This window comes from Diabrotica undecimpunctata, chromosome 1 (genome assembly GCF_040954645.1).
Source record: "Diabrotica undecimpunctata isolate CICGRU chromosome 1, icDiaUnde3, whole genome shotgun sequence".
Taxonomy (NCBI): domain Eukaryota; kingdom Metazoa; phylum Arthropoda; class Insecta; order Coleoptera; family Chrysomelidae; genus Diabrotica; species Diabrotica undecimpunctata.
In genome coordinates, this window is record NC_092803.1 from 202,619,083 (window position 1) to 202,633,100 (window position 14,018).

The 14,018-nt window shown below is 33.3% G+C and overlaps 1 protein-coding gene across 1 annotated transcript in view; it reads right to left on the minus strand.

The window, feature by feature from the left end:
- The window catches only part of LOC140437111 (uncharacterized), a 106,156-nt gene that overhangs the window by 22,851 nt on the left and 69,287 nt on the right, over nucleotides 1–14,018 (minus strand). The window contains exons 23-25 of the mRNA XM_072526439.1: nucleotides 8,037–8,091; nucleotides 2,478–2,593; nucleotides 790–997 (exon numbers count right to left, since the gene is read on the minus strand). Of these exons, the coding sequence (XP_072382540.1) occupies nucleotides 790–997; nucleotides 2,478–2,593; nucleotides 8,037–8,091 (379 nt within the window). The remainder of the gene's footprint in view (nucleotides 1–789; nucleotides 998–2,477; nucleotides 2,594–8,036; nucleotides 8,092–14,018) is intronic.

Genomic DNA, 14,018 nt, shown 5'->3' on the forward strand with positions numbered 1-14,018 from the left:
TATATTCAGTGACAAAGACGTTGGTAGTGATGAATGTCGGTTCTTTTATTTAGGGATGTTGGTATTTTAACCTTCAAGTGACCTTCATAATTAATCTTAAGAACAAAGGTAAATACTCTTGCTGATTAAATTCTCAAACTCCAATTATATTCTTGAGGGTGATCTTTGTCTTGGTGCTATTGATTACGTAACATCACCCACGAAAACAAGCTAACGCCATTAAATTCTTGCAGTAAATAACAACTTTTACAACCTAAAATTTTGGGTTTTTGGGTCTTGTGACCATTGAGACTTCTGTTTGACATATCAAATACTACAACATGGCAAAGTTGGAAGAGATTTAACCCAGGGCACTTTTCCACAAGGTTTGTGCCGGGTACTTTGCTATTGCATGGACTGTAGAGTTGTTCCTGACATCGCCCTTTGTAACACAGAGTAGTTTTCAAAAATGTACTAATTAGTGCATGAAATCGATTTTTTTACCCACTGCTTGGACTATTATGGTTTTAAAATAGCTGGTTTACATTTCACAGTCCCTTATACTTGTCCCTTATATATTGTTTCTGTTCATTTTGTTTTCTTCATTTCAACGTTTCTCTCCCCAGTCCTCTACTACACAGTCATCCCAATCTTATCCTCGGTTTTCCTCTATTTTTTTTTTCACTTAACTATCGACATATCTGTATGTCACAAGACCCTAAGGTAAAATATGTCAACACGCCACAAGAAAATATTTTCAGAATTATTAAAAAAAATTATTGTACAGCCGAATTAGTCATTTGTACTCACCCATAAATAATTGAATTAGTGATCCAGCAAGCCTTCTATGTTTTGGAATAAATAACGAGAAATTTTCATCCCTCCTTAAATCGGTGATTTCACCTAATGAAGGCAAAGAGATGTACGATACACTTACATCGCTTACATCACCGACAAATTCACTTCTGGTCTTAACTGTTTTTTCGGGTTCTCTTTTAATATGTTGGTATTCTTCTCTCTAGAAAATGGATATTTATCGATTTTTCTAAATGAATTTTTTAAAAATACCTTTTTTTAGAAGAAAATAGAAATAATTATTGTGTTAAATTAAGTAATAATCCCAAACGTATTAAAGCAAGATCCAAGGGACCGTGACGTTACTTATTTTCAAAGGTAAGTATGTTTTCTTTGCACAGATAACAGCAATGAGTTAAGCCAGCTAATTTTCGTTATATTTAAATTAATTCTATTATTATTCTAATTCATTTAACCAGCGACCACCTACAAGTTTTATACAAAACAGATTTTAAATACTAAAGGAAATTATATGAAAAACTGACATAATTTTACCGAAAAAGCATAGATAATCATTTAAAATGAGAGTTTGTTGAGTTATTTTTGTTAATGTGTTGCTTAATTACTGCAAAAATTGCTTCAAAAGTCGATTTTTTGAACATTATTAGTAATTTTTCTAAAAATTCACAAAAAAGCTTTCTTGTGATAATAGGGTTAATATCATATGAATTCAGCTATAAACATTTCAAAAAGTTTTACCAAATTAAAGAGAAAGGCTAATTAAATTAAATCACTAATAATTAAAACGTCACGTTAACAGTCAGCTCGTTACGACCTTTAGAGAGCTTTGAGATGTGGGTATTTCGTCGTATGCTGAAAATTCCATGGACCGACCGCGTTAGAAATGAAGAAGTTTTAAGGCGTATGATGTGAATGTGAACTCACAGAAATTGTCAAGAAGGGTAAAACGTCTTATCTTGGACACATATTTAGACACGATAGGTATAACTTCCTTCAGCTTATTATAGAAGATAAAGTAGAAGGCAGACGCGGTCCGGGTAGACGACAAATGACCTGGCTGCGTAACATCAAAGATTGGACAGGATTAGACTTTCGAAGTTTAATAAGGAAAGCCCAAAATAGGGAAGACTTTGCAGAGGTCATCGCCAACCTTCGCTAAGAAGACGGCACCTCAAGAAAAAGAAGAATAATTAAAAAATGTATGTGATATATTGTAAAAGAGGTTTAGAAACGTACTGTGGATTTTGAGCTTATAAATATTTAAAATAACCCAGACGCATCAACATATAGAAAGTTATTATTTTTTTTTTATTCGAAATGCTGGCATTTTTACACGAATTAAAAAAATTACAGTGTCCTGCGACACTTAGAACCCGAGTTATCCCTTTTTTTATTTCTCGATTCTACTATTTTGAAACCTGAATTCATAAGTTCAAATTTATAAAAGTCGCAATATCTCCGGTTCCAATCAACGAAAATGATGTTTTTTTTTTAATTTGAGGTACCCCATTGCCTAGATTATAAAAATTCGATTAATTCGTTTAAGAATTGTTTATTTAATCGAGTAATTTGTTTAAACAATTGAAACTAAATATTTATTTATCCTAAATTTATTTTTTATCTTTTATTTATTTTCTTCTCAGCAAGATATATTACAAAAAAAATGATTTATTAGCACTTACCAAATACTCCTTAGGAACTTTGAATATGACGCCGTCCGGGCCCTTTGGTAGATCTATAGGTTCTCTAGGTCGGTCGAATAAAAGCAGTAAAGCCTCTTTTGCTGTCAATGTCATTTCTGAAATTTAATCTAAAATAATAATACATTTTTTGGACAAAATCTAGAGAACGTTGCAGTGAAGGTAGCTACAAATGATGCGTGACAGAACAAGATATTGTTATTTGGCAGTATTCAAGTTCACATTAAAAATGAAACATGTGCAATCCGTAGCAATAAGTTATATAAAAATTAAAAGTTTAAAATTATTAAAAAGAAAAGCAAATAGTTTTAAAACAGTAAATATTATCTATCTTGATACTTGATGAGTATCTGTCTCATGTATTGTATTATATTTTTCATGTTTGACGAATGTAATAGTGTAGAAATTTAGATGAATAAATCTATCCATCTATCTACTTTTTAAATTTCTTACTTTTTTCCTATTAACATATAACATCAACACCAATAACACTTCAAAGGACACCGAATAAAGTCAAGATAAACAATAGTATACAGTATATGCTGGTATCTGATCGGCCTATGGTGGAGCAGTACGGCAAGAGATAAGGGCTTGCGGCTCGGTGATACTCCTCCATAGATCCCTACCGGAAGGGCGTGTGCCGCCTAAATACCGGGTATATATATATATATATATATATATATATATATATATATATATATATATATATATATATATATATATATACAGTATCTACCTCAAAAAAACATTACTGCTTAGCATTTGCTAATGACTTGGTAATCTTGGCTAGAAGGAAAATAGAGCTGATGCAGTCATGAAACTGAAAGAGAGGGTAGCAATCAAGGAAATGTATATAAATAAAGCAAAAACGAAGTATATGGAATGCACAAAAAAGAAAATGAAAAGGTAACAAGTACAAAAGTACAAAACTACGTCTGTCCTTCCTGCTTTATAGATAGGCTTATAACTATTTTACTTCAGTTTTTAGCCTCAACTGATGTTTTTGGACCCCTTTTTTTGGGCATCCTATTGCTATTCTTCCGATTGGTGATCTGTGTCCCTTGCTAGTCTTACTGTTCTATTTACGGTCATTCTTTTTATATTAAATACATTCTTTGTTTCTTCCTTTTGTCCACAGGTTTACTTTTTTCTATTCTACATATTTCGTATTTCCTCATTTTCTATTAAATCTCTTACCTTTGATTTGTTATTTTTCGTAAAACTTATTTTCATCTCATGATTGGCTTTATTTTTGATTTAAAGGCCTGCATACCCATGTTTGTCCCAGCCTGCATGGACGAAGAGTTCTGAATTAAGTAGGGGCTCTGTACTTCGCAGAAGACAGACGAACAGGGAGTCCTATATACCAAAATGGTACATCCCACCGGATGATAGATATTATTAGATATAGAAATAGAGTATGCAATCAAACAAGCGAAAAGTGGTAAGGCCCCCGGTCCTGATGAAATTCCCGTAGAACTGCTCAAACTTATGGACGATGAATCTATTAAAATACTCCTAGATCTATTTAACACAATATATAGAACTGGAATAATACCTAGGGAATGGCTCCGTTCGACCTTTATACTACTGCCAAAAAAGGCAAATACAAGGGAATGCAGCGAATATCGTACGATAGCCTTGATGAGTCATGCTCTAAAACTGTTCCTGAAAATAATCCATAATAGGATCTATAGGAAATTAGACGTAGACATCAGTAACACTCAGATGGGATTCAGAAAAGGGCTGGGTACAAGGGAGGCTCTGTTTGCAATGAACGTTCTCTCACAGAGATGCTTAGACATGAACCAAGAAATTTACACCTGCTTTATTGATTTCGAAAAGGCCTTTGACAAAGTACAACATGAACCACTAAGACAAATTCTAATAAAGAAAAATATAGACAGCCGAGATATTCGAATTATATGCAACCTATATTGGAATCAAACAGCAAATGTGAAGGTTGAGGGTAGGCTAACAGAAGAAATTCAAATCCGTCGAGGAGTCCGGCAGGGATGCATCTTGTCGCCACTTTTATTTAATCTGTATAGTGAAGCTATTTGTGAACAAGCACTCGAGGAAGAAGATCTTGGTCTGATAATAAATGGTGAGACGATCAACAATATAAGGTATGCTGACGATACGGTTCTCCTAACGGGAACGCTAGTAGAACTACAACATCTCGTTCAAAGTCTCAATATATACTGTAACAGTTACGGCTTGAAAATTAATTTGAAAAAAACTAAATTTATGGTAATCACGAAATCAAAGAACATCAGAGCTAATCTTGTAATAGACAATACAACGATTGAGCGTATGTCTTGTTATAAATATCTAGGTGCTTGGATCGTAGACGATACTGATCAAACAAAAGAGATTAGATGTAGAATAGAAATCGCTAGATCAGTCTTTAATAGAATGCGCAAACTCTTTTGCAATCGTGATATCAATATAAAGTTACGAATACGAATGCTGCGGTGTTATGTCTTTTCTACCCTGTTGTATGGAGTAGAGGCTTGGACACTAAAATAGTTGACCACAAAAAACATCGAAGCTTTCGAGATGTGGTGCTATAGGCGCATTCTCAGAATATCATGGATGGACCGCGTCACTAACACGCAAGTACTCCAAACTTTAGACAAAAGATGCGAAATTCTAAATGAGATAAAAACTAGAAAGATGGAATACTTGGGGCACATTGTGAGAGGTGAAAAGTACGAACTTTTAAGAAATATCATGCAGGGCAAAATTAAGGGCAAAAGAAGTGTGGGAAGAAGAAAAATATCGTGGCTTCGTAATCTACGTGAATGGTTCGGGTGTAGTTCGATTGAACTTTTTAGGCGCGCTGCTAACAAAGTCGCAGTGGCCATGATGATTTCCAATCTCCGCTAGGAATGGCACGAGAAGAAGAAGAAGACCGGATGATAGGGAAATGTCCTACAGATGTGAAGGATTGGTGTGAATAAGGCATTACAAAATAGGTACCTGTGGATCAACTGAGGATATGACATACGGCAGCAGCTATGTATTAGTGACTCAAGGCTGAAGGAAAGTAGTCTGTACAGGTTTAATACCACACAATTATAGGCGATAATCAAATATCGACTAAACTGGCTATAAAACTGAGATCTAGAAAGCAAATAATATCTAAGCTATCTCTCAAAACCAATGACCATGTAAAGTATAATCTCACATTTGGCGTCTAATCCGCGGCAGACCTTAGATGGTCAGAAAGCGCTAAGAATCTACGCGGACAGACTAGCTAAGACCCACCCGAACGTAAAAAAAAACCTAAAAATAAAGTAATAATTCAGATTAGCACCTGGAATATTAGAAGCATGTTCGAGACAGGAAAAATTTCAGCTTTAAAAATGTGGTTATGTATCACTCAATAAACCCTTCAATATTACAGAAATATATGCTCCAACAACCGATAAACCCGATACTGAGATTGAACAGTTCTGACATCTGATGAAAAAACATGCAATAACGATAATAATGGGATATCTCAACGCAAAGGAAGGAAATACAACGTTGAAAATATCATTGATGAAAATAGACTGGGACTATGAAATGAAAAAGATAGCAGACTATTTCAGTTGTGTCGAGAATTGGACTTGACAAAAATTTAGTATACACTTATGAAGCTTATTTTTAAAGCTTTAAACTTCGTTTAAAAAAAAGATGCTCTAAAAGGACTTGAAGATGGCGCTAAACGCTATATACACAGTATCCTACTACATGGCATGGAAGCCTGGATGCTGATAATTAGCTCGTTATTACGCCTGCAAAAACTTTGGTATGTGGATTACTTCGCGTTCTACAAATTCTAAAAATCTTCTTAAAATCGTTCGAACGGAAATAGATTTTATGACATCAAATCTTTAAAAATCTACAGGGTGTTAATATTGATAAAATTAAAAAAAAAAGTTATTATCTTTTAAACTACACAGTCTTCTTCTTCCTCTTCTAATGGCCCTTGTGGGACTTGGCCTGCATAACAACGTTGTTCCATTCTGCCCTGCCGGATACTTTTCTTCTCTTCTCTTCTCTTTCTTTTTTTGTGACTTTACAAATCTAACGGTATATGTGCTCTGCATTAATTAATGCAGCTCATAGTTCATTTAAACCACACAGTATAACATTGCAAAACGAGAACATCGAGAAGAGTACAAAATTTTAAAAATGCACAGGGTGTTCTTTTAAAAAAAGATTAGATTGTTTCACCCTTGCAATATGGGTGACTCTGTACATGTAAAAAAAAGTATGAAAAAATCTTTAAAGTATGGTTCTATCTAGGCTCCAACTTTTACCTAAATTGCGTATCTTTTTCGTATCTCCTGCGCCATATGAGTAATTGGATTTCCTGGTGCGAGTATAGATATTTATTCCTGTTACTTGAAAAACTTATAGAAGTACTGAGAAACAAAGATATAGACAGACGAGCCTTACGAATCATTATCAATCTGTATTGAAATCAAAAGGCCAATATAAAGATAGAAGAACAAAAGTCCGAAAATATAGATATAAAGAGAGGAGTAAGACAGGGCTGTATTCTGTCACCATTAATATTTAACGTGTACAGTGAAGCTATATTCCAGGAAGCGATAGCGGATCTGGGTGATGGAATCTCTATAAACGGAAGAATAGTAAATAATATAAGATTCGCTGATGACACCGTTATAATGGCAGACACCTTGGAATCGCTACAAGAATTGGTAAATAGAATTAACGATTATTGCATTAGATACGGACTAAAAATAAATAAGAGAAAAACTAAATTTATGATTGTCTCAAAAACGCAACATGAAAATGAAAGATTAATGATAGAGCAAACCCAAATAGAAAAAGTAGAGACATACAATTATCTGGGAACCTGGGTTGATGACAAAAATGACTAAAGCAGAAAAATCAAAGTCCGAATTGAAACTGCAAGGCAAGCATTTGTGAAAATGAAGACAATGCCTTGAAGAGATGCAACTGAAGACCTTCAGTTGCATCTCAGATTGAGGGCTCTAAGATGTTACATATTTTCTATCTTACTATATGGAATGGAAGCTTGGACATTGAAGAAACAACACATAAGAAAAATAGAAGCGTTCGAAATGTGGTGTTACAGAAGAATATTAAAAATTCAGTGGGTTCAAAGGATTACCAATGCTGAGGTACTAAGACATCTAATTAAGGAGTTAGAAATTTTGAACAGCAGAAAAAGAAGAAAACTAGAGTATTTGGGTCAAATATGAGCTGCTGAGAATTATTATGCAAGGAAGGATCCAAGGAAGAAGAAGCATAGGAAGAAGACGCATCTCCTGGCCGAGGAACCTTAGAGAATGGTTGAACTGTAGTTCACTACAACTTTTCAGAGCAGCAGCCAACAAAGTGACCATAGCCGTTATGATATCCAACCTCCGATAGGAGATGGAACTTTAAGAAGAAGTGCGAATAATCGCACTAATGCCGCACCCTATATAAAAATATTAGAAATATATACATATGGGAATATATATAGGAATATATTAGAAGATATGAATTACTTACTAGAGAGGAAACGGAGATACTTATGAGAACAAACACCTATGATGACTGCAATTTTCTTCAATGGAATGGTATTTATATTTCATTGGCAAAAATAGCTAGGTAATCGGTATAATATTGATCTTAATTAATTGTATACATTATTGTGTTACTTGATTTACCGTTTCCTTGTCAAATTTCAATTTTTCATGTATTTCAATCCGTACAAATTTATAAATCGCTAGTCGAGCATCTAAATCCTGGCAGAGTATTTATTTATTTGTTTATTTGCAACGGGCTGCTGTCCAATAAGTTTAAAAATATTTACAATGCTATATTCTAATATGTGTGCTAATTAAATGTACAATAAAATAAAATAATATAAACATCACAAACCTAATCACGTAATTTAGTTTTATATACCAAAATGATTATATTCAACAGCCACTCAAATAAACACATGCCGTGAGACCAGAAATTAAGAAATTAATTCGGCCTTTCGAAAGCGAATTTTCACACAGTCAGCCGACTTAAAGTCCTTATAGAAACCATCACTAACCAAACCACTATCATGTGGGCTCCTTTCCTTTTGGTCATCTTTATCTCAAATTCCAGGGATGGGTGGTGCATCTTCTTCTTCTTCAGGTACCATCTCCGCTACGGAAGTTGGCAATCATCATAGCTATTTTAATTTTTGAGGCAGTAGCTCTAAAAAGTTGTTTTGAGCTGCATCCAAACCATTCTCTCAGATTCTTGAGCCATGAAATTCGTCTTCTTCCGATGCTTCTTCTGCCATCTATCTTTCCTTGTATTATGAGTCGCAGGATGCCATACTTCTCGCCCCGCATCACATGTACGAGATACTGTAGCTTTCTTTCTTTAATTTTTAGTTCAACTCCCTTCTCTTTACCTATTCTCCTCAGTACTTTATTGTTCGTAACTCTATCTACCCAGGAAACCCTCACTATTCTTCTATAGGTCCACATTTCAAAGGCGGTAAGTCGTCTCATTGTGTCTAGATTTAACGTCCATGATTCCACTCCATAGTATAGTACACTGTATACGTAACATTTTGTTAGACGTACTTTAAGAGCTAATGTTAAATCTTTGCCACATAGGACCTTTTTCATTTTCATAAAATTAGAACGAGATTTTTCGATTCTGACTTTGATTTCTGCAGTGTGGTCATTATTTTCTGTTATAAGTGTTCCTAGGTAAGTGTACTCTTTTACTCTTTCGATCTGCTGGCCTTCTACTGTCAAGGTTTCGTTAGTATTATGGTTGTTGTTACAAATTTTCATGAACTTCGTTTTTTGATATTGAGTGAGAGTCCGTACTCCCTACTACACATTACTATTTTACTTATGAGTCTTTCCAGGTCTTGTAAACTATTGGCTATTATTACTGTATCATCTGCATATCTGATGTTGTTAACTAAGACTCCATTTACTCTTATGCCGACTGTTTCATCTTCCAGAGTTTCTCGAATTACCTCTTCAGAATAAGCGTTAAATAATAGAGGTGATAGTATGCAGCCTTGCCTGACTCCTCTCTTTATTTCCATTTCTTCAGATGTTTCTTTTTGAATTCGTTGGTGGTGGTGCATAACCTTCCTCAAATGAGCTTCATCTGCCCTGGACACAGTTACACCAACATTATAAACCAGCACCAAGTCGAGAATATTACCAGTTGCATTCATTTTCAGATACTGTGGCATCTGGTAGAGGAATTGTTGTAGAGCACATATCATTTAAAAACCATTCACATTTTAGTAAAATGATATCAGCAGCCAGATAATAGTGTGCAGATGAATAATATTCAGCTATTTGTTCTAAGGTTTCACAAAATATGGAATATTTGTCAAATGTAGACTTTGGTGGAAAATATGATCCTATATGTCCTATAATAAACTGATTTGCAACTTCAGCCACCAACACAAAAAGTTGTTCGATTGTCTAGTAAACTGTTAAAGATCTACTGCTTAAGCTCTTATGAACTGCAATAAGGACTCTACCACCTCTTGAGACTGAACTTGTTTACCTGGAGCGATCAGTTCTTTATATGTTGAGATCAAACAACTGCAGCTCTTCATCGGCATAGTTACCTACATGTTAATTAAGCCTCATTGAATATAATATAATATAATATAATATAATATTAAATAAAAAGTTACAGAGGAGTCCAAATAAAAATAAAATAGAAAAAAACTGTACAAGTAACAAAGGTAAAAACATGCTCAAAAAAATTGAGTAAATGATCGTATATTTTTCTGTAACTAAAGACATAATTTAATTATCTGATACCTTCTTCTCCGTTTCAGAAATTTACTGCCTGTTTCCACGCTGAATTATTTTCCCTTTTTTTACGTTTTTCAATTTTTCTTGTGGTTTTATTATTCTAGTGTAGGCTCTTCACCAGAGCTAATAGATGTTTAGGAACTCTCAGCTCATGTAGAATTTTTCACAAAACTACAGTTTAAACAGTCAAATATCTTATGGTAATTGATGTACAAAGAGCATATATAGAGCAAAAGGAAACAGTTACCAAAAGAGTCTTTAATAAAGCAAAATACATGAAGCTAAGCAGACAATTGCGATTTATACGGTCACTTGGTTTAGAAAACGACCTCATCCAGGCAATTGGCGCATTTTTATCCCTGGTATCCTTGTAGCTTTTTTCTTTCAATTTTCTTTTCAAATTCTCAAATTTATCAAGAAATATAAGTGGTGTGGTAGTGGTATAAAGGTGATCCTTTAAAAAATACGTTCAGAGAATTGGACTATAATAAGATGCAATGAAAACAGTTTAGGATGTTTTTAGGGGAAAGTACTAACGAGAATACGGAGTGGTGAATAACGGTGGTGTATGAGGAACGCGATACAATTTTGAATTGTATAGGATATGTCAGTACTATGATCGTCGAATACATTAAAATATATTGTCTAAGATGGGTAGAATATGTAATGCGAATAGAGCAAAATCCAGTAAGAAAAAGACTTGCTATTGGACAGAAAAGAATATGAAGATATAAGAAATTTGGGAGTAAGTTCTTGGCGGAGGGAGGCAAAGGATAAGGAAGAGTATAGAAAAATTCTTGAGGAGATTAGGACCAACATAATGTTATAAAGGTGCAGAGAAGTTTAGTATTAGAACCAGCAACATGTCGAATGCATGGAGTGAAGAAGATTTGCTGAAATATGTAAATATCGTAAACTAATAGTTTTACGAATAATTATTGTTAAAAGTAGAGCTATTATTAATAAACTATCCTTATTTGAATCATGACTCTGAAATAGAAAAATGAATAGATGCCTTTGAGATATATATATATATATATATATATATATATATATATATATATATATATATATATATATAGACGAATGTTGAGAATTCCATGGGTACAAAGAGTTACGAAGAATAATCAAAGAGAGGAAAATGCAATATTTAAGTCATGTGTTGGGAGGCGAAAGATACGAATTCCTTTAAGTTATACTGGAAGGAAAAGTACAGGGCAAAAGATCAGTAGGAAGACGCCAGAACTCGTGGCTGAAAGACCTGAGGAGATGGTTCGACCGCTCACCCGCAAAAATCCTCAACTACAATTGCCATTTGGATCGCCAACCTTCGAACGGAGACGGCGCCATGAGAAGAAAATTTGGATTATCATCTGAGAATGATTGATATTTTAGCGCTTAATATAGTCTTAAGATCGTTCAACGCAACAAAATAGATCACGTGATGCCAGGCCAGCTATCTGGTAGCTTAAAGTTTTTGCAGACGAATTTATATATAATAATAGCCTGAATTAAATTAGCTGTCTTTTGAAAGAATATGATCCTGTTTAAGTAATCATTCTAGAGCTTTAGCTTTAATTTTACCTTTACTTATTATTTTCAACTCCTTCCAAAAACTTAACAGAGAGATTCAAAACATAAAAAATTAGTCAATCAGTTATTACTTAAGAGAATTGACAAATAATAGCAGCACTGAGTACTCTCTATGGAAACCAAAAAAAAAGGCTAAAAAGACCAGTAACCCATTCCCCACCCATTAAACTAGAAGACGGTAACTGGGCTAGAAGTAATAAATGCAGAGGGATTTGCCACATATTTAAAAAATACATTGAAACTACATGAAGACCAAATTAATGATCAAATATCGCTAGAACTTAATCAGACAGAAGAGAAGATCAGACCAACATCATCGAAGGAAATAGCTGATGAAAAGACAACGTAAATCCGAAGAAAACACCAAGATATTATTAAATCACTGAATATTTACTAAAAAATTTGCCTTCTAAAGCCATAGTAAAGTTGATCAACATAATAATGCTGCATTTATATTGAGATATATCCTAAATTTATGAAAAATATTTGAGGTTATAATGATATAAAAACCAGGGAAATCACCAAATGAAATCTCCTCATATAGATATCTCCAATATCACTTTAACCAGTGATGCCGAAGCTTTTTGAGAAACTCCTGCTAAAAAGAATGAAACCAGTAATAGAAGAAAAAAAGTGACAAAAAACATTCTACGACTGCACAGAATTACCAACACAATTGAAAAAAAGAAGAAGAAAAAAGAAGTCTGTTCTACAATATTTTAAAACCTAGCTAAGGCCTTTCATAAAGTATGGCATGGAGGTCTAAATCTCAAAATTCATATGCCTAAGCAATATTCAGATATTTTACAGTTAAACATATCTGAGAGATATTTCAGAATTAAACAAGAAGACGCGTACACAGATCTAAAAGAAATCAAAGCAGGAGTAGTATTATTATATTTACTGTGCACATATACATAAAGACATACACATAAAATTTTATATTTTATTTGTCTCCTTGACAACATGTAACTTTATATAACCTAGTCAACCTGTTGACTGACTGATGACATCCCTACCTTCACTGCTAGTGCTGCCAACCTAAACTATATCGTACAGGACTCCCTCAAGGAAGAATTTTAGGTCCGGTCCTCTGTTATACATGTACGATATACCTGAACTAGAATATGATACTATAGCTACATTTGCAGATGATACTGCTATCCTAGCAGTAGGTGATACCAGCGAAGAATCAGCAGAAAAACTACTGTTGCCAATAAATAAAATACATATTTTTACTAAAAAATGTAAAATTAAACTAAATAAATCTAAATTAATTAACTTTAATTTTACAAATAAAAATCCAAAACATTCCAATTAGAACAAATGATGCCCATATGCATCTTCCGCAAAATGCTTAGGTATCACACTTGATGTAAGACTTTGCTGGAATGTCCTTATTTAAAAGAAAATGGCAGAACTAGATACCTGTTACAAGAAAATATATTGACTGATCTAGAGAAATTCAGCATTGTTCATACATATGAGACAATTTCTATACAAACAAATACTGAGACCAGTGTGGACGTATGGTTGTCGACTCTGGGGCTGCCTCAATAATTTAAGTAACATTAAGATCATCCAAAGATTCCAGAATAAAGTATAAAGGAACATCGTTTTTATCGTATTTAAAAAATAGTTTTTTAAATTTTATTTTTAGATCATCCAATTTTACGCTTTTTAAAAACAAATCAATCCAAATTTAATACTATAATCTACTTTTACGCTTTTAAAATGCCAAATTGTGAAACATAAAAACATGTAAATTCCTATGATTTAAACGAGAAAATTCGTATTATTTTTATTATTATTAATCTCTGCAACTTTTTGACAATTAAAATATTGTACAGTTTTCCGTTGGAGATCTTTTAAATATTTCAAGTTGACTTACCTTACGTTTTTTTTGTGTTTAGATGTACATGTATTTAATATAATTTATTATTACCTTTTTGAAATAAAATTAAAGTTTTTTTTCCATATATTTTCAGTATTTATTATTTAAATTATATCCAATTTTCTTAATTTTTATAAATCTACCAATCCTTGGTATTAATTTTTATTTATAGATGTAAACAGGCTTTTCAGGCCTAAGGTTTAAACAAATTACACTACCATA